We start from the raw sequence: 24,943 nt of genomic DNA on the forward strand, positions 1-24,943 counted from the left end.
GCAAAAAATTTACTGTATCAGTGCTCGTCTGTCACAAGAATGAATTGAATTTGTACCCTTTAGTGCAAACAACAATAGACAGAGTGGTAACCTAGTAGAAAACAAATAGACGTGCCGTCCCTTTTGGGGATTCTGAGAGGTTCAGAGAGATGGCGCTGGCGGAGGGGAGGTGGCAGATAAAAAGAGGCCAGCGCAGGCAGGGCCCGGCGGCCATTTGTTACCGTGCCGTCTCCACAGCGCCTGCCAGGCCCAGGCGGGGAGGAGCAGTGCCGACGGGCGACGTGAGTCATCACCTCTGGCCCCTTGGCTGGAGCGGGGCTCCTCGCCTCGCGGCCGGAGGCCTCACTCTGTTCTGCAGAACTTGCTTCGGAAGGAGAGTTTCCTGCCTTCAGTTTTCCTGTCACTGGCTTCCCGTTGGATATATCCTCTTGAAAAGGAACAGAGTGAATGAAAACCTGTGCCCGCGTCCCTTCTCCTTTCCCTGACCCTCCTGGAGCTGACCACATTCAACGCGATGATTAGTGTTTGTAGTGAAACCGCACCACGTTTATGCTTTCTCCACATTCACCTCATGTGCGAAGGCGGCCAGAGCACCCGCGCGTGGTCAGGCCCTGCCTGCCGCCGTCCCGAGCGCCCGCGTGTAGTTCGACTCCCATGGGCAGGGTGGTACATGCCCTCGTGCGCCTCGGTCCCCGTCCGTGACTGTGGTTCTGTGAGGAGCGGGCGCACGGCTGGTCAGAGGCGGCAGCGCTAAGCGTATTGTGAGAGTGGTTGGCCACCGTTTCTCCCAAGAGTGCGCCGAACGCTTTCTCGGTCTTTCCTGTGTGTGGAAAGTGGTGAAATAATTTCACTTGTGCTTGCTGTGTTGGATTTTTAGGGACTTTTTAAAAGTAGAACATATTAGTTATTTTTTGTAGATAATTTCATTAACTACGAAACCTGAATTCATTTAGTCCTAAACACTTCCAAAGTCGTGACTTGGGAACGTTTAGTCACCGCTCGGTCCTGTGCGCCGCGACCCCAGCACACCTGGTGTGTGACTCTGTGTAGGAGGGGCAGTGGAGCAGCTCAGGTGCCCGTCACCTCCTGGGGAAAACCACACGGTCGTGCCAGTGGCTGCGCACACGGTGGGGGCTTTGCCCGACTGGCTGTTCTCTCCGTCGTGGCTCACGGTGCACAGTCGCAGGGCCTGTCACACGCGGGCTTGCGCGCTGGCGGGCCCGTGGGCATCGCTAGAGGAGGTGACGTTCAGCGTGGAAGGGGGCCCCCACTTGCAGCCGCTCGGACATTCTACTGACTGCCCAGGCCGGCGCCACAGACCTCAGTGTCCCTCCTGGAATTCGGGGTGTGGCTGCGACCTCAGGCTCCATGTCACCGCGTGGCTGAGGGGCGGTCACATATTTTGCATCCCCCCCTCCTATCCCAGTGACAAACATAGTAAAGTTAAAAAAAAAAAAAGACAGTACTGTTCCTTCACTACTTCGTTTCTACCATCCGATGTCGCCCAGTTCAACCGAACACCAGATTCGCCTTCGAACACAGGTTCTTCAACAGTTCTGAGAAAGGGAGGGACCCGCTACATTGAATAAGTGGCCTATTGCCTTCTCCATCATTTTACTCCAGTACTTCTGGTCCTCAGATCCAGAATCAAAGCAAATAATGGTTTAGCAATTATTGATTGAAGTGCAGTGTGGCCAATGGAATAGATACCAATAGATTTCACCTCAGACCTTGGCCCTCTATATCTGATCAATAACCAATTTATTACTAATTATATCCAACAAATAGAATACCTTAGACATCTATTTTCCTCTGGCAGCCAGCAGGCAGGGAATAATTTTTTTAGAAATAAGCCCGCGACTGCTGGGTCCTGTGCCCGAGGCTGCTGCTCGGCCGGTCGGCGCGTCGCGGGGCAGTGCTGCGCGTGTCTGACCGCCAGCGGGCATCACCCCCACCGCCCCCGCGACGCACCACACATGCCAGCTCCTGCCTTCAGAGGGTCCTGTTCACTGAGCTGTCTCGTGATAGGGAGAGGTAGCACGGCAGAATAGGATCCGCAGGTATTAGTGTCAAGAAGAATAATGTCCCGCCTGCCCTTTCTCCTGGGCTACTGCATAGGTTATACAGCGATTGGGATGCGTCAGTAGAAAACAAAGGAAGCAGAGGTGGCGGGACTGGGCGGGGGCGGGGGGCGCGGGCCCCAGCACTGCAGAAATGAATGATTTTGCTGGTGCCAAAAATAACGTGCAGCCCTCTTCTCCCAAAGCAGAAGCGTGCGTGATGGTGCCTCACAGAATCCCCGCAGGCATCTTGCACGGCGCGCACCTGGGGCCAAACAGAGGGTGCTGAGGCGGGGGGGACGCTGGGTGCCAGGAACCCGCCCTGCGTGTCAGCAGGGCTCACCCACCGCAGCGCCTGGCGTGCAGCCGCGTGAGAAAAACACGGCCACTCTCCGATTTCATTTTCATCCTGCTGTCGTGGAAGGAAACCACGTAGACAGAGGATGCGGCCGGCGCTGTAGGGGGGCCGCGGCCCCCCGCTCCCTGCTGGGCTGGGGCCCTTGTCGTCTCACAGGGGAGAATTGATCCCGGTGGCTTGTGAAACGACAGACCCGGACGAATCAGATCTACCTTGTTCACACCCAGACGCGGCGAGTGATTTATCGTCTGTCCCTTGAATTTCTGTGAGCGCTCTGTCTAAACTTTAGAGGAGGAGTGCGTTTGCGATTAAATCTTAACAAATGTTGTTTTAACTAGACTGCAGTGTACGTTATTGACAACGAGCAACTTTTCTTCTCAAAATAACATTGGTGCTCAGGCATGCAATTTACAAAAATGACAAGGAAGGGTGGTACTTCCCCCAAGGTGAATGTGAGCTGACTGATTAGCTGGTATTTTAACTTAGATTCTTGCAAATTACAGACATAAGAAACCCTGCAATTTATATGTACTTTGGAAGTGAAAGCTTTAATCCCGTGATTCATGAAAGTAAAGTGGTAATAATTTAAGTACCATATTTTATTTATCCCTCAGACTTGTCAGCTGATACCAGAGGTATTCCTGCTATTTTGGGGCTGCCGCCTTTGGCCACCTAATTGCTTCTCAGGAAGGAAGAGGGAGACGGCCTATGTGACTGCATGGGCCGTCTTTGGCAACGTCAGGCAAAGGCGTCAATCAGTCCATCTGGGTAAAATCACAAGCTGACTCCGATATTGCTAAATATTTACCCTGTCACATACACACAGACGGGCAGATGAAAGGAGGCGTTCATTAGGAATTCTCCAGCTTGTCAGCCTGAAGACGTAGATTAGAGCAAAACCTCCCACTATGGTACTGAGTGCTCCAGAAAAGTCTATATTTAGCCATTCTGAGCAATAAATATCATCATATTGCCTCATTTAGGTAAATAGAGAATAAATATTGTCAAGATGATCCAGAGATAATGTAAACAGATCCCTGTTCAGAGCCTCCGTGACGGGGAAATTCCGGGACAGTGATGTGCCGGTGGTACTTTCTGGCTTAACCCTTTTTCTTAGTCACAACCCCCCTCCCTTTTTGGGTAACAGAGTGTGTTGCTGACAGATTAGGAGGGAAAACAAAGAAAGAAGAATTTTCTAACCACCAAGGTGACTTCAAGTTATGGGCATCAGAGCACTAATTAATGCCTGTACCGTGGCATAGCCTCGGCGGTTGCCTTCGTCGAAAGTCAAGGTCCGCAATAGCGCTCAAGTTCATTTCCGAGCCTCGGAGCTAATGAAGCCCGTTGGTCCCGGGGGCCCAGCCCTGCTCAGGGCTGAGCCGCTGTCCGACATGACGTCCGGGCAGTGCCCAGGCAGGGACTTGCGGTCTCACGTGGCCCTCGCCACAGGAGACAGGCTCCTCACACGGCACGCCCCGCGGGCACCCCGGCCGGCACCCCTGCGGCAAGGCCCGGGCTTGGTGCGCCACCCCGGTCACGCTGATAACCTGGGAGCCGTTCTCAGTGGGAATTTTAACTGATGTCAGAGTTTTAGTTAATTACACGAGATGATTTTTTTGAGATTAATAATTAACATCTCTCTTTATAACTAAATATCCATAATTAATCAGCAAATCATAACGTGAAGACTAATTAACTTCAAACTCAAATCTTAACAGAAAATCCATATTACTCTCCAGCATCATTAATTACCAGAGTAATCAAAGTTATCCCTCGCGGGATGAAACATAAAGCTTTGTGGGTATATCGGCTAAGCAGTGTTAGCAGAGAAGAATTTCCAAAGTAACTTCAAATGGCATTACTGATTACAAAATGACTAGATTGTTCCAGCACGTTTTTGCTGGCCCCGCGGCACGTGATCAGTAAGCTGCCCCCGCAGTCGCCTGGGCACCGGGCAGAGTGGAACGCCACCCCCGCCCGGTGGGTTCTTCCCCGGGTGGTGAGTGCGGCAATTTCTGGCAAGTGAGTGACAGGGCTCAGGGTCTCCAAGCCGCGGCGTGCCCCTGAGCTCCTCGCCCACCGCCTCCCAGCACGCCAGCCCCGCGGTGGGAGGAGCAGGCCTGTGCACAGCCGGCACTGTTCGCAAAGGGGGACTTTTTGGCGCTAATAAAAAAACTTGAAATGCTATAGCTGTCAATTATTAAGTGCTAAAGGGAGCTGAATAATTAAAGAGACAGTATGTAAAAGAGGAAGTGCCAGACACAAAATCACCGTGGGCACCGCGGGGCAGGAAAGGGGGCCGCCCATGTTTCTGAGGAGTGGCGCCCCCCGCCCCACCTGAGGGCACCGAGAAGTGCCGTTTCAGGCTTCCACGTGGGGGCCAGGAGTGAAAAGTGTGCCTAAAACCCACGTTGCCGTTATTGTGTCACCTCCTCGCACAGGGCACAGGTGGGGCGCCATCCTGTGCGTAGCAGCTGGGAAAGTGCTCGGCCGCTCCCACTGACCATCGGGGACGCTCTGAAGAGGAGCTGGGTCCTTGGGTGGCACCTCGCCTTTCAGGTCAGGCTCGGAACGGCTCCTCAGCCCGCAGAGGCGCTGAACAGGAAGATTTCTGTAATTTTGTTGTCAGCGGGTGATGTTCTGGAGTGCTAATTATTGGGAACAATTATGTTTTCTTAATAACAAAAGAAGTAGCAGTGAGTGAAGCGGGCTTACCTTCCAATCTTTGGAGAACAGTCTGGGTGTGCTGGCCATTAAGGACGAGCGTTCCTTTCGGCTTCGCGGGGCCCTACTCACAGAGGATGCTCGTCTTCAGGCTCTCGGCTCCCGCCCCGTACACCTGCGCCACATGTCACCATGCTGAGACTCGGGGCTCGGCGTGCCCGCCCCGCCTGAGGCTCGTGCCTGCGCCTCCCGAAGCCGCCTGCCTCAGTGAGCCCCCCGCACACCGTCGTCAGCGCAGTAATTAACGTGCGGCCCCTGCTGAGGGACGCTGCTGGCGTCACGGGCCGCGCTCATCAGTCTTCCTGATGTGTGGGCGACCAGGAGACGCGGGCGAAGTGACAGCAGGCCTGCGATGGCACATCAGCCGTGCTGCGCAGGGCTCAGACGGGAGTGCGGTCTGCGAGGCCCACCGTTGGGGAGAGGGATCAGCCACACCGTTTCCGCGATGCAGCTGGGTGTTAGCCTGCATCTGCAGCTGTCAAGTCATCTGTCTTACTTTTTGTCTCTATTTTATGAATACTTGGAAGTTTTGAGTTTTGTACATTATCTCTTAACCAGTTTCCAAATGGAGGTGCCAAGGGTCCCCTCTCCTTCTCTCCCTCTCTCCTGGCCCTACCGCCATAATCCATTATGGAGCAAGTGTTCCTGACGATTGATTTTGGCCATTTGATGGTAATTTGAGTTGATGCAAGTCAGTTTCAAACTCATACTCATAAAAAAAAGGTGCCGTTCCTTATGCCTCCCTAGGGAAATGTTTTGGGTACATCTCAGTTTTCTTGTAAGCTGCCTCTGTTGTGCCTGGGCCGTGGAAAACAGTTAAATTTGGTGGGTGTGCCTTGGCGCGGCACGGTTGCTGTGGCGCTGGGCCGGCCTCCTTGCTCCCTGGTTCTTTCTGCGAGACTGGGTGGCCTTTTACTTCCTGTAACAGTGGCCCTTCTTGGCACTGTGTCACCGTTGGCACCTGCTCCCCAAAGCCCACCAGTGTTGGCCCCTCGGGGGCTCAGGTGAGCCGGGCAGAGGGGCGGCTACTGCGCAGGTGTACCCTGACTCCCCAAGGAGGCGTGGGCACGGCCCCTGGGCACTGGTCTGCGGAGGGAACAGTCACACAGAAAACAAAACCTGGTGCAAACTGCGCGGCTCTCGGTTGGTGGCCTTTGTTCAGCGTGGGGCAGCAGGCTCTTCCCACCACTTCGTGAGGGGACGGGGGTCTCTGCGTGTCTCTGTTCTCCCATCCGCCACTCGTCCTCAGCCCCCAGAACAGCTGCTCACGCTATCACCGCAGTGGCGGGGTCAGGAGGGCACTGGATGCACTGAACAGGGTAATCAAGCCATTAAGTATTGTAAGTGCATTAAAACTCGCATCTGAGCTCGCCCATCTAATGGTCTGTAAACAGACCCTCTGCCACTCGGGGCACCAGGCTGCCCGTCGCGCGGCCCTTTTCCCCGAACACAACCGTTGAGGTTGACCCGCGCTGACGCTGCTTCAGCGATGAACTGCGAACCCAGTGAGTATTACACTCTTTCTAATGCACAGCCTTTGGACACCGGAGTAACTGGGACAGCGGCTCTGACTCCGCCCCACACAGCACGGCTCCACGTGCAGCGCCGCCAGCCCTGTCGGTGGCATCGGGTCACATGAGTGACGGGGGAGGGTGTTTCTCAGTGCCATCGTGGCCCCCGAGGGAGCGGTCCAGGAAGGAGCTGGAGGCAGCGCATTTGCCGCACGTGAGGCTCGCTCTACCGGTGCCGTGACCTGTTCCCAAGGCTCCAGTCACCCTCCGAGGGTGCCGGCCCCCTCTAACGGCAAAGGCACTGCGGCTGAGGGGGCAGAAGGAGCTGCCCAAGCGCGAGAGCCAGTAGGTGGCTGGGCTCAGGGTGCCGCGGGGCGCTCGCCGGGCCTTGGGACTCCCCCAAAGCTGCTTAGTGTGGGAAAGAGCGCTGCTGGTGGCTACAAGCCTCAGCACACGCGTGACTGCCCAGGGCCTGTCCTGAAGAGGAGATGCCGGTGATGGCAGGGCAGCTGTGGGTCTCTGCGGTCCCACGCTCCTCCACCCTCCCGCCGGGGGACGCTGGGTTGGGCCTCAGTGCAGGAGGTCACCAGTACAGCCACCGTCCCATCCGGGTGCCGGTCTTGGTGGGACTGGGTGGATGTTCTCACTTCCTTCGGAAGGGGGTGGTGCGGTCGCATGTCCCACCAGCGAGTGAGAACCCCGCTCACTCCACACCCTCACCGCACATGGTGCTGTCAGCCTCTCGATGTCAGCTGTTCTCGGGAGTGTGCAAGGCGCCTCCCACGATTTTGATCTGCATTTCCCTAGTGGCCGACGGTGTCGAGCGTCTCCTTGTGCGTGCGCTCATGTGCGAGCCGCTCTTTTGTTAGGGACACCTCCTTGTCGTGCGTTAGAACGCACCTCTGACGCACGGTGTGGCCCAGGGGACGTGCACCCCTCGCCAGGGCTGCGTGCCAACACGGGGGAGCCACTTCCAGGGCCCTTGTCCCCTCCCACCCAGAGGCGCTTTGCCCTGCCAGCCTGCTCACTGGCTTCCCCTCCCCCACTTCATCCAGGCCATGGTGTCTGGTCTGGGCCAGTCCCGCTGCCTCATGTCCCCGAGGCTCCTCCTCGCCGGGCCCTCCCTCTGGTCCCTCCAGGAAGTCATGGCTGCCACCACCGGGCTCCTCGCTCTCTCTCCTTGGTGCCTGCGGCAGCCTCATGATACTGCTGTGAACCCAGGGAAGCGGCCGCCCTCGGATAAAGCGGCCGCCCTCGGCCTCCTGCAAGCTGCTCCTGAAGAGGCTTGAAGTGCCGTGTGTGGCGCCCTGCGCCTAGATGTCAGAGCCAGCCTCCAGCAAGTCTATAAAATTGGCAGATATCCGTACATGACGGTGTTGTCAGGGGAGCCAGCTGATTTCATAATCAGAGGCAGGATTTTTTCGTTGCTAAATTGTTGGGTTCACTTTGGGCGTGGACAGCTGTGTGAATGAGCTGGATTACCGGTGGCCTTTGGTGCCTGCTGGGCTGCTGTGAAAGGCTCCGAGAAACAAGCAGATGGGGCAGCATGGGATTGGATCTGGGGACCAAAACATGGACCACGGCTGCGACCGTCGCCACAGGTGAGAGGAGTGAGCCTTCTCCTGGCATCGTTAGAACCTTTATGTAGTTTTCAGTTTCTTAAAAACTTAAGACCCGTTTTTAGGAGTGTGTAGCGGCACTGGGGGAAATGCCTGGCCCTCTGAGCAAATGCAGGAGACGGGATTTTTGGAACTAGATTCCTTGAGGGTTCCAGCTTTGACTTCGAGAAGCTGCTGGAAGGTTCCACACTGTTCACAGGCCCTGTTACCTTAGGTTTCTTCAGACTGATTGAGGTTTGCTGGGCGTGGCCTTTGCTTCTGTGGCTTCGTCCTGTCTCACTCTGCCAGGGTCGGAACCCCGCACAGCCCACCTGCGCAGGGGCTGGGCTGGCCCGAAACCAGCCCGGTCCTGCTAGCACCTGCAAGGCCGCCTGCAAAGCCTGAAAATCGTCTGTGACAACGAGCTGCTCACGGGTGCGTGTAAGATAGGTGGTGTGAGGCGCATCAATGGCATTACATTGTGTGCCTTAAACCATGCGATATTTGACTGGTTTATTGAAAAAAAGCCACTGTTGATTGTCACATTTGGCGCTGTTTAAAATTTCTGCTGAAGAGCACGTGTCCTTAGGGTTTGGGGCCAAGACGAAAGCTGTGTTTGTGTCTCGGCGGTCTGCGGGGTGCCTGCGCACATCTCCACTGCCCTCAGCGCCCCATGCAGCACGCGGGGGCCAGGCCGGGGCAGCGTGGCAACGGAGCAGGACGCAGCTCAGCAGCGAGGGCGACGCCGGGCCAGCTCCGCGAGGAAGCACATGGGGAGCGCGTGGCTGTGCCGTCTCAGCAGGAAGTCTTGTGCTGGAGTGTGGGTCCCCCTGGGAATTAAAAGTTCCTCACTGGAATTAGAACGCATGCACCTGGCAGAGCCATTTCGTTTACCTTGTTCTCACGACACCCTACAGACTCGACCCCCTTGAATGGTTAGGCGCCTTTTTCTGGCTCCAGCTGAGCAAACCATCAGCAAGTCATGGGCCTCCCGAGTGTGCCCCCTTTGTCTCCAGACAGCGGAAGTGCTGCCTGCAAATGGGCTGAATTTTCATGAAAATGAGCATGAAGCGTGCCAGGCCTCTCCATGCCAGCTGTAAAACAAAGCGCTGCTTTCGTCGCCGCTGCCTTTGTCCTCCGGTCTGTTTACATGGCCGATCGCGGGGGCCGGGGCCGGAGCCTGCACTGGACGCTCCTTTCTGCGCTGTGCGCTCTCGGCCCTGATACTCGTCACCCCTGCCCCCTGTTCATTCTACAAAAGGGAAAATTTAATGTCGAGCATCTCGAGTAATGTCATAGGGTTTCATGCTAACAGACCAAAAGGCTTTGTGATTGGCCGGTGGACCCTGCAGGAACTGGGGTGGGGCAGACGAACATGCTTTCAGAAGAAGGAGCAGATCTGTGGTTTGTGTGAGCCTCTGGATCTGTAAGCTGTTATTTCGTTATATTGACGTCAGTTTTTATTGTCTTCATATTTCCCACCCTACTGCACAGTGTTTGCATGCAGTGGACCAGCCATCTTAAACACGGCTTCTTTTAATGCTTCTGAGTTCAATTCAAGCGATCAGAAGTCATTCTTATTTGAAATCACGTGGGGCCCAATATGACAACTGTTGAGCCATTTGAGCGGCAATGCTACAGTCAACCCGTAGGTTTCTGGCACTAAGACAGACGCTCCGCCGCTCTATTGCAGCAGGGCTGGCGGGGAGTGTGTTCCATGTGTAAGAGGGTATGGGTTGTTCATGTCCCAGCGGGATGGCACCGGCTGTCCCGCCCATTTGAAAAGTTCAGTGACACCAGTCAGTAGAAGGTGCGTCTGCAGCCTAAGCCGTGGTTGGAGGCCAGTCGCTCACTCTGCCCCTGAGGGAGCTGGCACTGTCGCGGGTCATGTGCTCTGTGAGGAGGGACCTGGGAGGCACGGAACCCGTGGGTCCCGAGAGCCCTGGGTCTCCTCACAGAGACTGGTGGGAAGCCGGGTAGGAGAGGGCCCCACCCGCCACATTGGCCACCGCAGACCATGTTCCATCGCTCTCCTGGTCTAATAGTCCGGCTCCTAAAATCATAATCCCGCACACAGCGGAGCCAGCCCACTGCCGGACCGTGACCGTCGGCACGGGGTGGCCCTGCCTGCGCCGGCACGTCTCAGGCTCTCTGACGCACACGTCACACAGCACCTGCCTTGGGCTCTACCCTTCGAGTGGCTGTGCGAGGAATCTGGGCGCTAAGTGCCTCCCTTCCTGGACAGTGTCTTTTGAGAGCACTGTGTGTAGGACTGACTGAAGGGGAAAAAAGCCTGTCTCTGCAGGAACCCGTTCTGTGGAGATCGGAGCTCAGCGCCTCTGCAGGGGCTGGCGCCTCGCCCACGGGCCGGGCCCTCCGTCGCCTGGCGCGCCTGGGCTCAGTTTGCGCCATGTGCCCTGTGTTCATGGCATGGCTTTGTAGGATGGGAGGAGATGGAGCCTCTTTTACTTACAAAGCTGGGGCCAGAAGCCAAGGCTCTTCCAAATATAACAGAATATTTAAAGATTGGGTTCTACTTAGAAATAAATTCGAAAGTGGAACAACGAAACCAAAAATTGAATCACAAAACTATGTTTTAAGAAAGAGCCACGCTCAGGGAGGAGGGCTGGCTGAGGGGTCGCTGTAGGTGTGGTCGTTTCCACGTTGCAGGGAGGTGATGCGCAGGCCTCAGTGGCTTCATCCCTGGCAGGACGCCATCAGAGCAGGAGCAGAGCAGGAAATAGTGCCTGCTGCCCGCGGAAGGAGCGACAAGTGCAGGGGGATCCACAGACAAGTCACTCCCCAGCCCCGAAACAGCTGGGAGCCTGTCCGCAGGGCCTGGGTTTTGGGGCGGGGCAAGGCACGGGCATGCGGTCCTGGGGCCCCGAGGCCGGCCTGGCCCAGGCCAGTCAGCAGCCCACAGTTCCGGTCCCCTAACGGGGGCTTTCCTGGGAGGGATCTTTTCTTCATTTTCTGTATGAGATTTGTCCACTGGCCTTCCTGGGACTTGTGTTAAGAATGTAAGATGTTCAGCGGCACCTTCCAAGGCACTGCTCTGGCCACAGATACGTTGGCCCCGTGAAGGACATGGCTCGCCGTGAAGGCACAGACGTGCGCACAGTCGTCCCGTAGATGTGCGGGAAAGCGAGACACGGTGTCCCCTCCCTGCTCTGCCCTCCGGCAGTTCAGCCCTGAGTGTCCGTCAGCCGGCAGTGCCAGGAAAGACTGGGGCATGTTCGCTCAGGAAGGCACCTGGCGACATTTCCCGGTGAAGAGAGGTGACGGTGAACACATGAGCATTCAGACATCCGTGGGCACCACTCCGAGTTTCCCACACCTGCCTTTCTTCCTTCTGGTAATGGAGCCACTGATCAGGTAGTGCTGGTTCCTGGTTTGCGGTTTGTATGAAACGTGGCCCATGTTGGTGTTCATAACTCGTGAACCGTGCGCTTTGAGGGGAGACGGCCAGAACTGCAGAACTGGCGTTTGTGACGGAGACTCGGCTGACATGTCGCCTGACTGGCAGGACGGGCTGACTTCCTGTCCCCAGCATTCAGCTCCCCCTGGGGGCTCCTGGGGGTACCTCCCTGGCCACCACACTGCCTTCCTACCCAACCCGGGACTTGGCGCGTTTTGTTTCTTACCCCTGCCTGCAGGGCTTTGTATTTGTTCACAGTAAACGTAGTTTTGTCATGCATATAATATACTTGGGATGTTTTAATCATATGGCATCATTCTATACGCTCTCACACATGAGGTGCGCTGCGTGCAGGTTTGCGGCACGGCCTGTGCTAGGACGTGTTGTACTTGAAATACCAAAGCCAAAACCTCGCATGCATTGAGCCCTCGCCGCATGCCAGGCACCACGAGAGCTGCCGTCTTCCAGGGCCTTCTCCCGCCTCAGACCCAAGCTCTGGCTGTCTCCATCCGGAGGGGAGGGCCCCGAGGCACAGGGGACTTGGGGAGCTGTCCAGGACGCTGGGAAGCGTGAGATTTTCCAGCTGGCACCCCAGCCGCTTGTCAGGCCGAGGCCGGGGCACTGGCAGAAGACACGAGATCCCTAGATCAGGGACAAGAAGGACCTGATTTCTCGCAGCGATGGCAGTCACCAGAGGGTCAGCGCCTGTGCTGTCTCTCCAAAACCCAGCCCAGCAGGGCAGCACGGAGGGGCCCTGTGGCGCTGGGGCACCTGGGGAGGCGGCTGAACGCCAGGAGCCGGGCCCCTTGCATTGAGTGGGGGCTGGCCTGATCTTCTCCCAGTATGTTTGCGTCATCCTGGGCGGTAAAGCTGCCTTTGTCCAGCTTCTGGAAAGAAATGTGTGACCTGATGGAAGCACCTGACATTTTGTGGGTCAGCTTTAATATGGTCACCATGGAATCCAGAAACTTCTGTCACGTTTATTGAGAAGGTCCCTGGGAGGTTGTGATCGTGACGATCCACATTTGGAGAACCTGAAGGTGCTGGTGGCCACGCCGCTGCCCTTCATGGGGGTTGTTCTGGGTCTGTTACTGAGCAAAGCCGGTGCTCACCTCTATCTCCAGCGCGCTGTCTCGGCCGCCAGCCTGTCCGCTGTGTGACCTGTTCTCCTTCATGACGACCCCCGGGGAGGTGCAGGGCCCGCGTCCGAGCCACGCGAGTGTGTAGGAGCCCTGGTGCGGAGTCCCGGGTGGAGTGCAGAGCTGACAGATGTGAGCCGTGAGCTTCGGGGGTTTAGAACTGTTGTAATTTCCCAACTGTCCCCCACCTTAAACACTTAGATAGCTGGGGAGGACGCGCGAGTGCCACTCAGGCCGGGCCCCGACTCTCTTCAGCTGCAGGACGCCTGTCTGAGCCCGGCTGCGGCCCCGCGGTGGCTCAGGACCGGGGGCACCTGCTGAGCTCCTGGAGCTCAGAGGCTGGCCTGTCGCGCTGGCCGTGCCCAGCAGCAGCAGCCCTGCCGGGCGTTTGCCCCGACCAGCCTCGCCTCCTCGAGGACCAGGGTCTGCAGGGCCAGGCGAGGGAGGAGGGCCCGGTTTCCACGCGGTAGCCGGGGGGCCCGCCCTCCCTACCCCAGCCCGGGGAGCTGCACACGTGCCCAGCCCGGGGCTTTGTCTGTGCGACCTGGACGTTCCAGGGCCAGCGGCCACCACCAGCACACTCCTCACGAGCTCCTCCCCAAGCTCTGTGGACAGCGGTGCCCATGGACACTGGCCGCGTGTCCCTCGGAACTGGCCTCGTCTTCGCGGTGTCCCTGCACCCACGGGAATGCTGAGCTCTGACTCCACGTGGAGGTGTGAGTTTCCCAGCGTGCATGTCGCCGGCACTGCTGTGTGGTACGCGAGTCGCCCAGGGTCGCCTGGGGCCTCCGGTGGCTGTGTGTGCCGCCTCTGAGAGCGGCGTCCACCTGTTTCTGAGCCTCGCTTCAGTGAAAAGGCAGTGGCGCTGCCCACCTGACCAAGCCTGAGCCTCCCACGCAGACTCAAAACCCCGAGAGCTCGTGTCCACGGCCCTCGGCGGCACCGGCCCACATGGCGCCCCACTTGCAGGCGGGCGTTTGCTCGAGGACTTGGCATGTGGCATGTATCACTGCGCAGACTCAGGCACAGAGTGTCTCCTGGAGACAGGCAGCCGCCCTTGAGGTCGGCCACGTGTCCCGCTGCAGGTGCTGGCGTGCTGCCCACCCGCCCGCCCGCGGCCACTGGGCGCTGGCCCGGGCGCTGCATTTCTGCGCCCCCTGCCCGGGACTCCCGGCCCCTCAGGAAGCCTACCTGGTTTGTGCAGGGGACGCCCGAGCCACCGCCTGTCTCGTGGGCCCGAGGGGTGGGCACCGCAGGCATTTCACTCGGTGCTGTAACCGGGAGTGTGTTTTGATTCATGCTGCTCGTTTCATAGCGGGGGTTCAGGCCTCAAAGTCTATCTTCTGTTTGGTGTTTTTTTTTTTTTTTTTACCAGTTTTCAACTATTATCTCAGGTGTATAGGTGTTTAGTTTTTACGTAGGAGTTTAACTTTGGTATTTGGGAAGACGTTCACAGTACAGGTTGGAGCTTTCACTGGTTAGAAAGGAAACCATTCTTGTTTCCACGCGTGCTGAAGGACAAGCAAGGGCCAGCGGGTGTCCAGGACGCACCAGACTCTGTGCCCGCATCAGCCAGGCCGACCAAGGGAGGCTTGGGCCCACGCCCACTCTCCCACCCAGATTCGGCTGGCCAGGTCGCCGGGGCCTCGGTTCACCCCACTTGTCCTGGAAGCCCCCCGAGCCTGGCGTCAGGCCCTGCTGCTGGCATTTTCTCAGCCCTCAGTGACCTCAGCTTTCTCGGCTGCAACCAGTGACCTCTGGCACCGGCTTCCCGTCCCAGACCCAAGGGGTCTGCTGTCTGTGGGTCTCAGGCTCACAAAGAGGCCAGGCCTTCCTGGCCCCTCCCGCGCACGCCAGCCGGCCGGGAGGTGGCAGGGGCACCCCAAGCAGACGGCGCGTTTCACAGGCGACGAAGCCGCGCCGACCCCCGCCTGGGGCAGCAGCTGCGGCCTCGACCGTGAGCAGATGTCAGACCTCAGAGCCCCGCCGGCGACTCGGCTGCCGACAGCGCGCACCCCGCCCGGCCGTGGGCGCTGTGTGCCGCAGATGCCACTGTGACGCTGCCTCTGGGCCATGACCGAGGACAGCTGTGCTGCGCCTGCGAGCTGAGGCGCCTGCCACAAAGATGCCCACCGGCCTCCGCCCACTTTCTAGGGAAAGACCCTGGGTGCCGTGACACCAGGAGACCGGGCCACGCCGGCCGGTCCACACGTGGGCTCCTTGCGGGGGGCGCCAGCAGCCCCAGAGGCTGGCCTCGTCTGCCTGAGTTTGCCTGTGAAGCGCGGCAGCCCGCACAGCGTTGGGAAAAGGCCTTGCCTCCTCAGGTTGTGGTGTCTCTGTCGGGAGTTTGTCAGACTGTCCGAGGTCATGGGAAGTCCTAATTCTTGGGCTCTATGACAAAAAAGAAGGTCGCTGTCCGTTTGAGTTCACAACCTACAGTCCAGCGGGCGGCCGTTCTATCAGTGGGCTGGGCTGCGGGCACCTGGAGTCTCCTGTGCTGCCCCCGGGCCCTGCAGCCACAGAGAGACCATTCCCAGAGCCCCCGTCACTGCCCTCCCAAGGCCGCCACCTCCCCCTGGGGCTGCGCCTGGCCCTGGGTGCGGCTGTGTGCGTGGCTCCCGCAACGGGGCGCTTCATTCATGCAAGGGGATGAAAGCACGTGCCCGGGTGTCTGACACAACGCGGCCTGTCCCAGGGCTGTGCCTTTATTCTCTGCCACTCCTCAGTGCCCATGGAGACTGTTCACAGGCAGGCCAGCTGGAATCCTGGCCGATCGTGTCTTTGCAACTTGAGAGGAAATGCACTCTTAGTTTTTTTCCGAACACCCTGGAATCTCTGACAGGGGTCTGGTATGATTCCCTCCCGGTGCTGCCAGTGGTCCCTGGTGAGAGAGCGCCCTGCGCGGCACCTGCCCTGCGCGCCCGGGCTCCCCGGGAGGCCGCGTGTGGGAGCTGCGCGTGCAGAGCCCTCAGGAGGGAGGCAGGCTGCAGCTGGGTTTTCAGAGAATCTCCTCATCTCTTCTGATAAAACAGTGGCCCTCGGCAGACTGCGGCCGAGCGGCCTTTCCCTGTAGCTTCTGGCACACACCTGTCAGGTGTTTATTGGCGGCATCATGCAGGCGGTTACCAAAACGCCCCTTAACCGTCAGTGCCCCCTCCGCCCGCCTGCGCCCGGGTGAGGCGCTGCGGGTCTGTGCGCCGGCCGCTGCCCGGGCGTGGCTGGTCTGGCAGCGAGTGCGTGTCGGCGGTGTCCCCAGCAGCCCGCGTCGCTCTGAGTGTCACTGGCTGGAAGGCACCGCTCCCCAGGGAACAGCAGGTGCCAGGTGCTGGCCCTCCTTTGTTCTCTGAAACAAACACAGGCAGAATGGCCACGGTGGCAGGGGAGGCAAGACCGAGCGGTGGCCGTGACCAGGTCACAACCCGGACCAGGTGCTTGGCGTGCAGGGCGCCACGCGCGGGGAACACGCTCGCCCTGCGCCGCGCGAGCGTGGGAGGCTCGCCCTGTGCACCCAGGGGTCTGCGGGAGCCTCCTGGGGGCGGGCGCCAGGTAATTATTGTCGTCCAAACCCCGAGTCCATTACCGCGCCATTCTCATTATTGATTTCGTGGGCTAACCTATCGGTGGCTGCTACTGCAGGAATAATTTATTTCCTGCTTTGAAATTTCTAGAAGGTTATATTTCATTGAATTTTAATTTGTCATTTTTCCTGCTTTTACTTGAGAAACTTGTAAGCTTTTGTGACATTAAAATATGGCTCTAATTTATTAACATAATCTGTTAATATTGTTTCATTGTAATAGACATTAAGTATGATTTCTTAGCATTCTTGTTAAAATTACATCTTAAAATTGAAGTTGAGAAAAATTAAACGTGGCTTAAGACTCACAGTGCTTGTGTGCCCCCCGTTTTACATGAAGAGGATTACTTTTTAAATCTCATTGTGTTCAGGCGCTTTAAGCGTGACTGAGCCAAACGAGCATTTCCGAGCGTAGTGCCCCCCGCCATAGAGCCTAACACGCATGGTGTCCGAGGCGCAACCTGGCAGTGTGTAAGTGGGGACCCGCTGCGGGGGGGCTGAGGAGTGTGACATCGATGCCGGCTGTAGCGACGGCGGGCTCTCCCCGGCCGACCTCCCGGCCTCGCTGACGCGGGGCGGCTCGCCCACGCGCGTCTTTTTAATGCCGTCTTTACCTGCTACGCGATGCATGAAATCTACTTTCGGTTTTAGAGCTGCCAGCAACCTTTGACCCCTTTAGTGGAGACACAATGTGACCTTTCTATTGTCATCGGCTTTCATTCTCCTGAAAATTCTATGAATTTTTATTACAAGTTTTTTTTTAAACCAAGCTGAGGCTTCAACAAATTGCTTGACGCAGATGAGATGAAGTTGTTGAAGTGGGCGTTAGGTAAGTTTTACAGCCGGCGTGTCGCCGAGGAGGCCAGCCCGTGTCCTGCAGTGTCACCTGCCAGTGACTGCTGAGCCTGCTATTGGATAAATACATCATTTTATGGAACATTGATTGTTCTATAAACCCAATGGAGTATTATGGTCTATGATCAAACCATTTAGATTGTGTGTAGAGCACAGAAAATGCCGTATTCAGGATGGTACTAAAAGTGCCATTTGTGTATTTTATAGGTGTCATTACAGGGAAACTTCTCTCTGTAGGCCCTGTTTACTGCAAAATTTTTTAGTCTGTAATGACATTTTTCATTCACAACGTATGCCTTCAAGAGAGGGGGCCCTTGTTTTATTTGTTTCATTCGAGTTTACTGCACAAATTCTGTACATTTTAATTAAATGTAAGCTTAACAAAGGCGCCAGGTATTTATTCTGTGGGAGACTGACGGCAGGGAGGGAGACTGGCACACCCCCCACCCTCTGCAGCAAGCAGGCAGGTGCCGGCCGGCCCGCCATCTCCCAGGAGCTCCGCGGCCGGGCAGCGAGCAGGCCCCGGGGTCCTTCGCGCCGGTCACCCGGAGACAGCTCGGCAGGGAGGACACAGGGAAGGACCCGGGCCTCACAGTGAGCTTTGGAGGAGGGGCCTCATTAGAAATCACTTCCCGCGAAGCGGAATCTCAGCCCCCGCGGTGCCTGGCCCGTTTCCATGGGGCTGCGCAGGCTGGGCGCACCGGGCAGGAGGAGGGGGTGTCGGGGGCGGGCGCGGCAGAGCGCAGGGTGGCGTCCACGGACGGGCCCGGGGCTGCGCTTCAGCTGCACTTGCACCCCCTGCGCAATGCTGCTCCCTGTCCTCTGGGCGATGGGCCCAGAAGGGCTGCCTGGGACGCGGCCGCCCGGACCCAGCGCCGCCTGGGAATGGCGCGGAGTGGGACCCCAGCACCACGGGCGCACGCTCCGCGAGGGGTGCGCAGCTGCGCCCCGTCACAGGGCTGGGCGCTCGGGGCCGCCTCCGCGCCCCTGTGGCGTTGGCTGGTGAGCTTCCTGGTCGGCATTTACCAGAAAGATCTCGGGAATGGAAGCTGACGTGCCCAGCCAATTGTCGGGCGTCGTCCGGTTAGAATTTGAAGTTACAGCAGAGACTTGCATTAGTGTAAATGACACTTGAACTTCTACGCAGCCCAACATTAATTCATTACGGTCAAAATGGAAGACTCTTCAGTGGGTGAACCTTTTTCAATCTGATTGAGGCCGTTACATTTTATAGGTGCTATTTTTCAAAGCAGTGCTGACAGCACACGCGAAGTTATTAAATTGCAGAATCAAAGACGGACCCGCGCCCGCGTTTATGAACTGCGCCGGGGCGGCGAGCCCACGCTGGGAGCAGGGGATGTTGGCGCTGTGACGCTCCGTCACTCCGCGGTCACAGCCGTGTCTGCCCGTGCCGTTCACGTCGGCGGTCTGGAAGCAGCGCCGCCACCTCTGGCTGCGGATGAATTCAGAGGGAGCCCGGAGCCGTCATCAGGAGGGCAGGGGACCACTGGGCGGCAGGCGGCCCTCTGTCCGGTGCGGACGGCGGGGCATTGCCGGGACTCGGCATGCAACACCTCTCCCGAGACGCCCTGGGAACGGGACGCTCTTCCCTCCCCACAGCACCACCCCTCCTGTGTTTGAGGGGAAGGCGGCGCGTGTCCTCCTGTGGTTACCTGGGATGGGGTGACGTGAAGGCCATCTTCTTTTCTCCTGTGTCCCTATTTTGTTTTATACTCTGAGTTAGATCGAAAGTGACCTCGAGATTAAATGAAGTCTAGGGCTACAGAGGACAGAAGAGGCAGGAACAGCATGGTCAGGCCAGGTGTCGGGAGGCACGGGGCAGGGTCCCTGGGCTGAGTGGGGTCACCAGCACCCCGCCCACGCCACCCGCGCAGGCCCCTGGCCTCTAAGGAGAAGCAGGGAGGGTCAAAGCTGGGAAGACAGCGGGAGGTCAGGGTCAAGCGCCCGCCCAATGAGCCAGCCCCTGATTTTTGTGGGATCTTCTCTTGATTCTGCTGACCACACGCTGCGTGTTTTTGTGGTGGGCGGGGGAGGCGGTCTCCGCAGCAGGCAGCTCCCAGGCAGGTGCGCGTGCGGCACTGACCAGCCCACGGAGCCCTGGGGCGCCTGCCACCGAGTGCTGCCGTGGGTGTGAGCTCACGAAAGCGAGCTGGTGGCTGGCCTGGCCGCCCTGTTGGCCTCTGCTTTGCCAGGAGAGTGAAGGAGAGGAAACAGAGCCACGGCCCACCGGTAGCTCAGTGAGCCGCTCGTTTTTATTTTAGTTGTTCGGTTGCAGCTGACATTCAGTGTCGTTGTGTGTCAGTTTCAGGTGTGCGGTGTGGCGGTCAGCCAGTTACACACCCACTGGGCGCCAGGCGTTGCTGCGACACTACGATCAACTTCAGGTCCCTGCGGCTGCCCTGTGGCCACCAGTCTGTCCTCCTCAGCCCCCTCCCCTTCCCCAGCTGCCCCTCTGGCAGCCCTCAGTCCGTTCGGTATCTGTCGGTCTCTTTCTGTTCTGTTTATTTTGTTCGTTATATTCCACGTGTAAGTGAAGTCATGCGGCGCTTGTCCTTCTGTCCGGCTTATTTCACGCAGCATTATGTCCTCCAGGGCCATCCCTGCTGTCGCAAAGGATGAGGTCCCGTTATTTTTATGACTGAGCAGGACTCCATTGCACAAATGTCCCACAGCCCTTCACCCACTTGTTTGCTGATGGGCCCTTGGCTGTTTCCATACACTAGCTATTGAAGGTAATGCTGCAGCGAATGTAGGGGTGCATGGATTACTTAAAGTGAGTGTTGGGGGGGCCTTACGATATAGTCCCAGTAGTGGGATCGCTGGGTCCTGAGTTCCAGTTTTAATTTTTTGAGGCCCCTCCATACTGCTGCCCACAGTGGCTGCCCCAGCCTGCATTCCCACCAGCAGCCCGCCAGGGCAGGGCTCCCCAGGGGAGCCACTGAGCTAGACTCCTGGACATTCCGTCACCTGTGAGGCGTGGCGGTGTGCCTCCGCCTGGCCAGCGGGCCTCAGCAGTCCCGGTCCGCCCGCCGCCGCCTGCCCAGCCCCGTGCAGCCCTGCTCGTTGCGGCTACAGTGGCCGCCGAGCGTGCAGGGCCGTCTGCTGCAGGAGGTGGGCCTCGCGTGCCACAAGGGTCTTCTCATGACCCAGGGGTCTGTGACTTCACGATCCTTCAGTGCCAATCTCTGTTTTAAAAATGGGTCACTTACACAGTTCACTTCCTCACTGGGCTGGAGAACACAGATTATGGAAAACTGACGCCGAGCACTCACCGTGAGCCCCGCCGCCGCCACCGGCCCCCAGGACAAGCCAGAGTGGCCCTGGGCACCCTCCACGGCCACAGCTGCCCCGTGGGTGCCCCCCGCGGCCCACACAGGAGGACACGGGGAACACCACGCCAGCCCGGGCTGTGAGCACAGCAGGACGTGGACGTTCCGGTGTCCGAGCGGCGCACGTGTGTTGGGCCTGGAGTGGGCATGTCTGACTCCTGGCGTTTGGCTCCACGTCTGGAACCGCTGGCTCGGAGCCTGGGCCGGTCCTCACAGCCAGTGCCACTCGGCAGCCTCTGTGGATCCCACTGCAAAGCTGAACCCCCAGAGGGTGGGCTGTGCCGGGAGCCTTTCTAATAGGGCGGCCCCAACGCGGGCTACCCAACCACTCTTATTTAAAGAGTGCCAGCAATAAGTAATCTAGCAATTCTAAACTCTTCCCTGGGTACGAAAGTGTGCTCTTTAAAAACAACCTCCACTAAAGAGTAAAGTAGGATATTTTAACTACGCAGTTGCCATTGACATATGGAAATGGTGGAAATCGTTCATTGATCATTCTCATGTGGGAACGAAGGAAAGGATGCTAAGAAAACTGATAGAAAAGAAGAAATAGGAACTCTACAGGAAGAGCCAGTCCCTTTTTATGAAAATAAAGATGATAATTTTCATTCGTGTTTCAGCCTGCCCAGTTACTGCACACCAGCCCGCGTCTCAGGGGACGCTGGACAGGTGGCGCGTGCTCACCGGGCCCCTCCACGGCCGGGCCACGCATCCCGCGCGGTGCACGCCGTCAGCCTCTCTCTGCGTAGCTGTCCCTGCTCGGCCCCAGGAGCAGCCTGTCCGCTGCCCGGAGGCCCGCCCCCGTCTCCGCCCCAGGAGCAGGAGCCCGCACAGGGCAGGCGGGCGTTGGCCCGGAGTTTGCCGCTGCTGGTCGCCTTGATCTCCCGCCACTGTGTTTACTGGCGGCCTGTCTTTAACATTTGATGAGCGAGGCTTTTCATTCTTTTGGCTCAACACACAAATCTCCTTATCTTGATACTTGGACATCAAAAAAAAAAAAAGGGGGCTTTCCTTTGGGCCGGGAGACACCGCGCCTGCCGGCCCTGATCTCCCTCCTCCCCAGGCAGCGCGTGCCTGTCAGATGGGACAGCCAGCGGGGGCGGGGGCTGGCTCCGCCCCAGGACGGAGGCCCTGTGAGCGGCCTTGGCACTGGCAGAGCAGGGGTGCACACAGCCAGGCCAGCACCGCTTCAGTCGCTCTTGGCACTGAGCGCCTGTTGGGGTCTTGTGGGCGGCCACCCCCAAGAGCTCCTGGCGGGAGCCTGCCCTGAGCAGGGCACAGCCCTGTTGCTGTGGAGGTTTGAAAGCGCCTGCGGAAGAATTGTTTATCTGTCTTTTAATCCTGACACCCATTTTGCTGGCTCTAACCGGTCCCTGTCTCCCATAGGCATTGTTTCCAAGTCCTACGAGTGCCGCCTGAAGGGCCAAGGAGCCACATTCGTGGAGACTGACAGCCCGTTCACCGCGGCCGCGCTGGCGGAGGAGGCCCCCGTGGCAGACAGGCCCCTGAGGGGCGGCCGGAGGCCGGCGGCGCCTGAGCAGGTCCAGCAGGTCATCATCATCCAGGGCTACGACGGGGAGCTCGCCCTCGACGCCTCCGTGGAGGAGACGGCCGCAGCCACGCTGCAGACACTGGCGCTGGCTGGCCAGGTGGCCCGCGTGGTGCACATCACCGAGGACGGGCAGGTCATCGCTGCGAGTCCAGGCGGGGCGCACATGGGCGGCGGGGCAGCCGAGCCGGTCCTGCCGGAGCAGATGGCGGAGGAGGCCACGCAGGTGGTGGTGGTGGGGGGCTCGATGGGGGGCCCCCTGGCCGAGCCCCTCAGCCCCGGCAGCGCCGTGCTGCAGCAGGTGAGCAAGCAGGAGCTCCTGGACCTCAGCGAGGCCGCTGTTGCCCAGCCCGACGCCGCCTCCGCCTTGGACGCCCTGCTGTGTGCTGTCTCCGAGCTGGGAGGGGCCGAGGGCCGGGCCGGGCCTGCTGACAAGGTCAGAGCCGGCCACAAGGAGGTGCTGGTCCAGCTGCCCAACCAGGAGGCGCAACCCGCGGCCCAGCCTGAGGCGGCTGAGATCCACCTGCTCCAGGATGCGGAGGACGGCCCAGCCGCTGCGCAGCCCCTGGAGGTGCTGGCCCAGGTGGTGCGGCCCTCGGCCCTGGGCGCCTCGCGGGAGCCGGCCCAGGTGGCCCTCAAGAAGGTGGTGCAGGGCGTCCTCCAGTTTGCGGTGTGCGATGCGGCCACGGCCAGCCCTCTGGGGAAGGACGGCGTCGCACAGGTCATCGTGAACGAGGAGGGCGCTGTGCACATGCTGGCGCGGGATGGCGCCCTCCTTGTGCAGGAGGCCGCAGCCGCTGGGCCGCACGGGGAGGTCTCGCAGATCATCGTCACCGAGGAGCTGGTCCAGGCCGTGGTGCGGGAGTCCGCCGGCGGCTTCCCTGAGGGCGCCACCCACTACATTGTGACGGAGCTGCCGCCAGGTGCGCAGGAGGAGGCGGCCGTGTACTCCCACACGGTGCTCGGGGCGGCGGCCAGCGCGCAGGAGCTCCTGCAGGCCGGGGCCGGGCTGGGCCCCGAGGCCGGGCTGCCTGGGGGCGCCGAGCAGCTGACCAGCATGGTCATCTACACCCAGGAGGGCGCCCCGGCGGCCACCGTCATCCACAGCCAACGAGAGAGTCACGAACTCCAGGAGGCCTGAGGCGCGGGGCGGACACGGGGCCCCGGCGCCTGGGCATGGGGTCCTGAACTGCGGCGGCGGCGGCACGGCTCATGGGCCCCAGGCACGCTCTGCTCTGGCGACGCTCACCCCGGCTGCGTGACAGCGTGCGGCCCCTGGGCGCCCAGCGGACGGACAGGCGTCACAGCCGCAGGCCCGGCAGCCCGGCTCGGCGACGGGGCTCCTTCGTGCGAGGTGGCCTTCCGCTCTGTTCTGTCCCGGGTGCCGGGGGACGTCTGAGTCTTCTGTTCCGCTCCCCCACCCACCTCACACACAGGTTTCCCATTTCAGTTCCCAAAGGACCGTGCTTGGTGGTGGAAACGTGTGCACGTGTGTCTTGTGGCCTGAGGCGTGTCTGCCTTGGCTGACCAGCGTGTCGCGTTTACAGTTTTTTATAGGTTTGGTTGAAAACTACAGCTGCAAGCGTTACCGTCCTGGTGGCAGCCTTGCCCTGTTCTCGGCGTGAAGCGCTCGCTGCGTGGCGTCCCCAGACCAAAGGGGCCGTCCGTCCGTCCGTCCCATGTGCCGCTGGCCCCCGCAGGCCCTACAGGTGGAGTGCTGGCTCTGGTTGTGTCCTGCTTAAAGAAACTCCTAAAGCCCATGGTTGAGGGAAGCCTTGGAGTTCATATTTAATTAAAACGTACCCTGGTTAAGACAACCCAGTGCTTCTACTTCTGACTTCGTTTCATACAATAAAGCCTATACGTGAAACAGGCACTCTGGAAAATACTGTTCATACCCAATATTTTGCTTTTTCAACATGTTTGTTCGTATCGGAGTCATTCTGCAGGATTTGTGTGTCATTTCCGTCAGTGCGAATGGCTGACGTGGACCAGTGATGCGGGAGGCCGCCCCGCAGCCCCACGCTGGCCAGCATCATGTGGGTTTAGTTGTGGGTCCATTGCAACTGTGGAATGCAAGTTTATGTTCCAACACTTTGTTCCTCGATGCAATTGCTCTTCTTTCTTTTCTGAAATTGTAAGATAACCCCCTCTTCCCATGCACAGGTTGTTTTGTTCTGTTTCTTTTTTCTTTGAAATAAAATTTTAGCCTTAAAAGAGAACGATAGCGTTGTGTTTCCAGCCGTCGGCCAAGGCGCAGCAGAGGAAACTGACAAGGACTCGCTCTGTCTGATGCGTGATTTGTCCCCTGCCGGCCCCTGGGCAGGTGTGCTGGCCCCTCACCGATGCCTCGTGCGCCCTGTGCGGCGTCCTGCGCGGGGGCACAAGGTCTGGGCGGGATCTGGTGACAGCAACGCACTGGGTCACGGGGGTCTGTGGGGACTCGGGAACGGGAACGGAGGACAAGGAGGAGGCAGTGCCTTTGTCTCGTGAGCGGCAGCAGCACCAGGCTCCCCTTCCTGACTGGACAGGGTGGAAACGCACTCCAGGGAGAGGTTTCCTGACCCCAGACCCCATCTTCAGGGCTCGGGGCCCTGCCCCTGCAGGGCCGCCTCTCCTCACAGAGCCACCCGTTCCCCAAAACCAAGAGGTAAATTCTCAGGTTTGACAGAGACTCATCATTAGCTGAGTGTGACTGGCCTACGTTTCTTAAAAACGGCAGGGTGAGCCGGCCCCTTCCGCTGCCCAGAAGATGCTGCTGGCCAATGCCCATCTATTACCCAGGCAAGGGGACCCATGCAAAG

At 58.9% G+C, this 24,943-nt stretch overlaps 1 protein-coding gene across 1 annotated transcript in view; it reads left to right on the plus strand.

Annotated features, from left to right (window-relative positions):
- The window catches only part of ZNF407 (zinc finger protein 407), a 320,185-nt gene extending 296,847 nt beyond the window's left edge, over positions 1–23,338 (plus strand). The window contains exon 9 of the mRNA XM_054583786.1: positions 21,977–23,338. Within this exon, the coding sequence (XP_054439761.1) occupies positions 21,977–23,280 (1,304 nt within the window). The 3' untranslated portion in view covers positions 23,281–23,338. The remainder of the gene's footprint in view (positions 1–21,976) is intronic.
- Positions 23,339–24,943: the final 1,605 nt, after the last annotated feature.

The sequence above is a fragment of the Pteronotus mesoamericanus genome, unplaced genomic scaffold, assembly GCF_021234165.1.
Source record: "Pteronotus mesoamericanus isolate MK-2021 breed Mesoamerican mustached bat unplaced genomic scaffold, CSHL_Meso_final contig_74, whole genome shotgun sequence".
Classification (NCBI taxonomy): domain Eukaryota; kingdom Metazoa; phylum Chordata; class Mammalia; order Chiroptera; family Mormoopidae; genus Pteronotus; species Pteronotus mesoamericanus.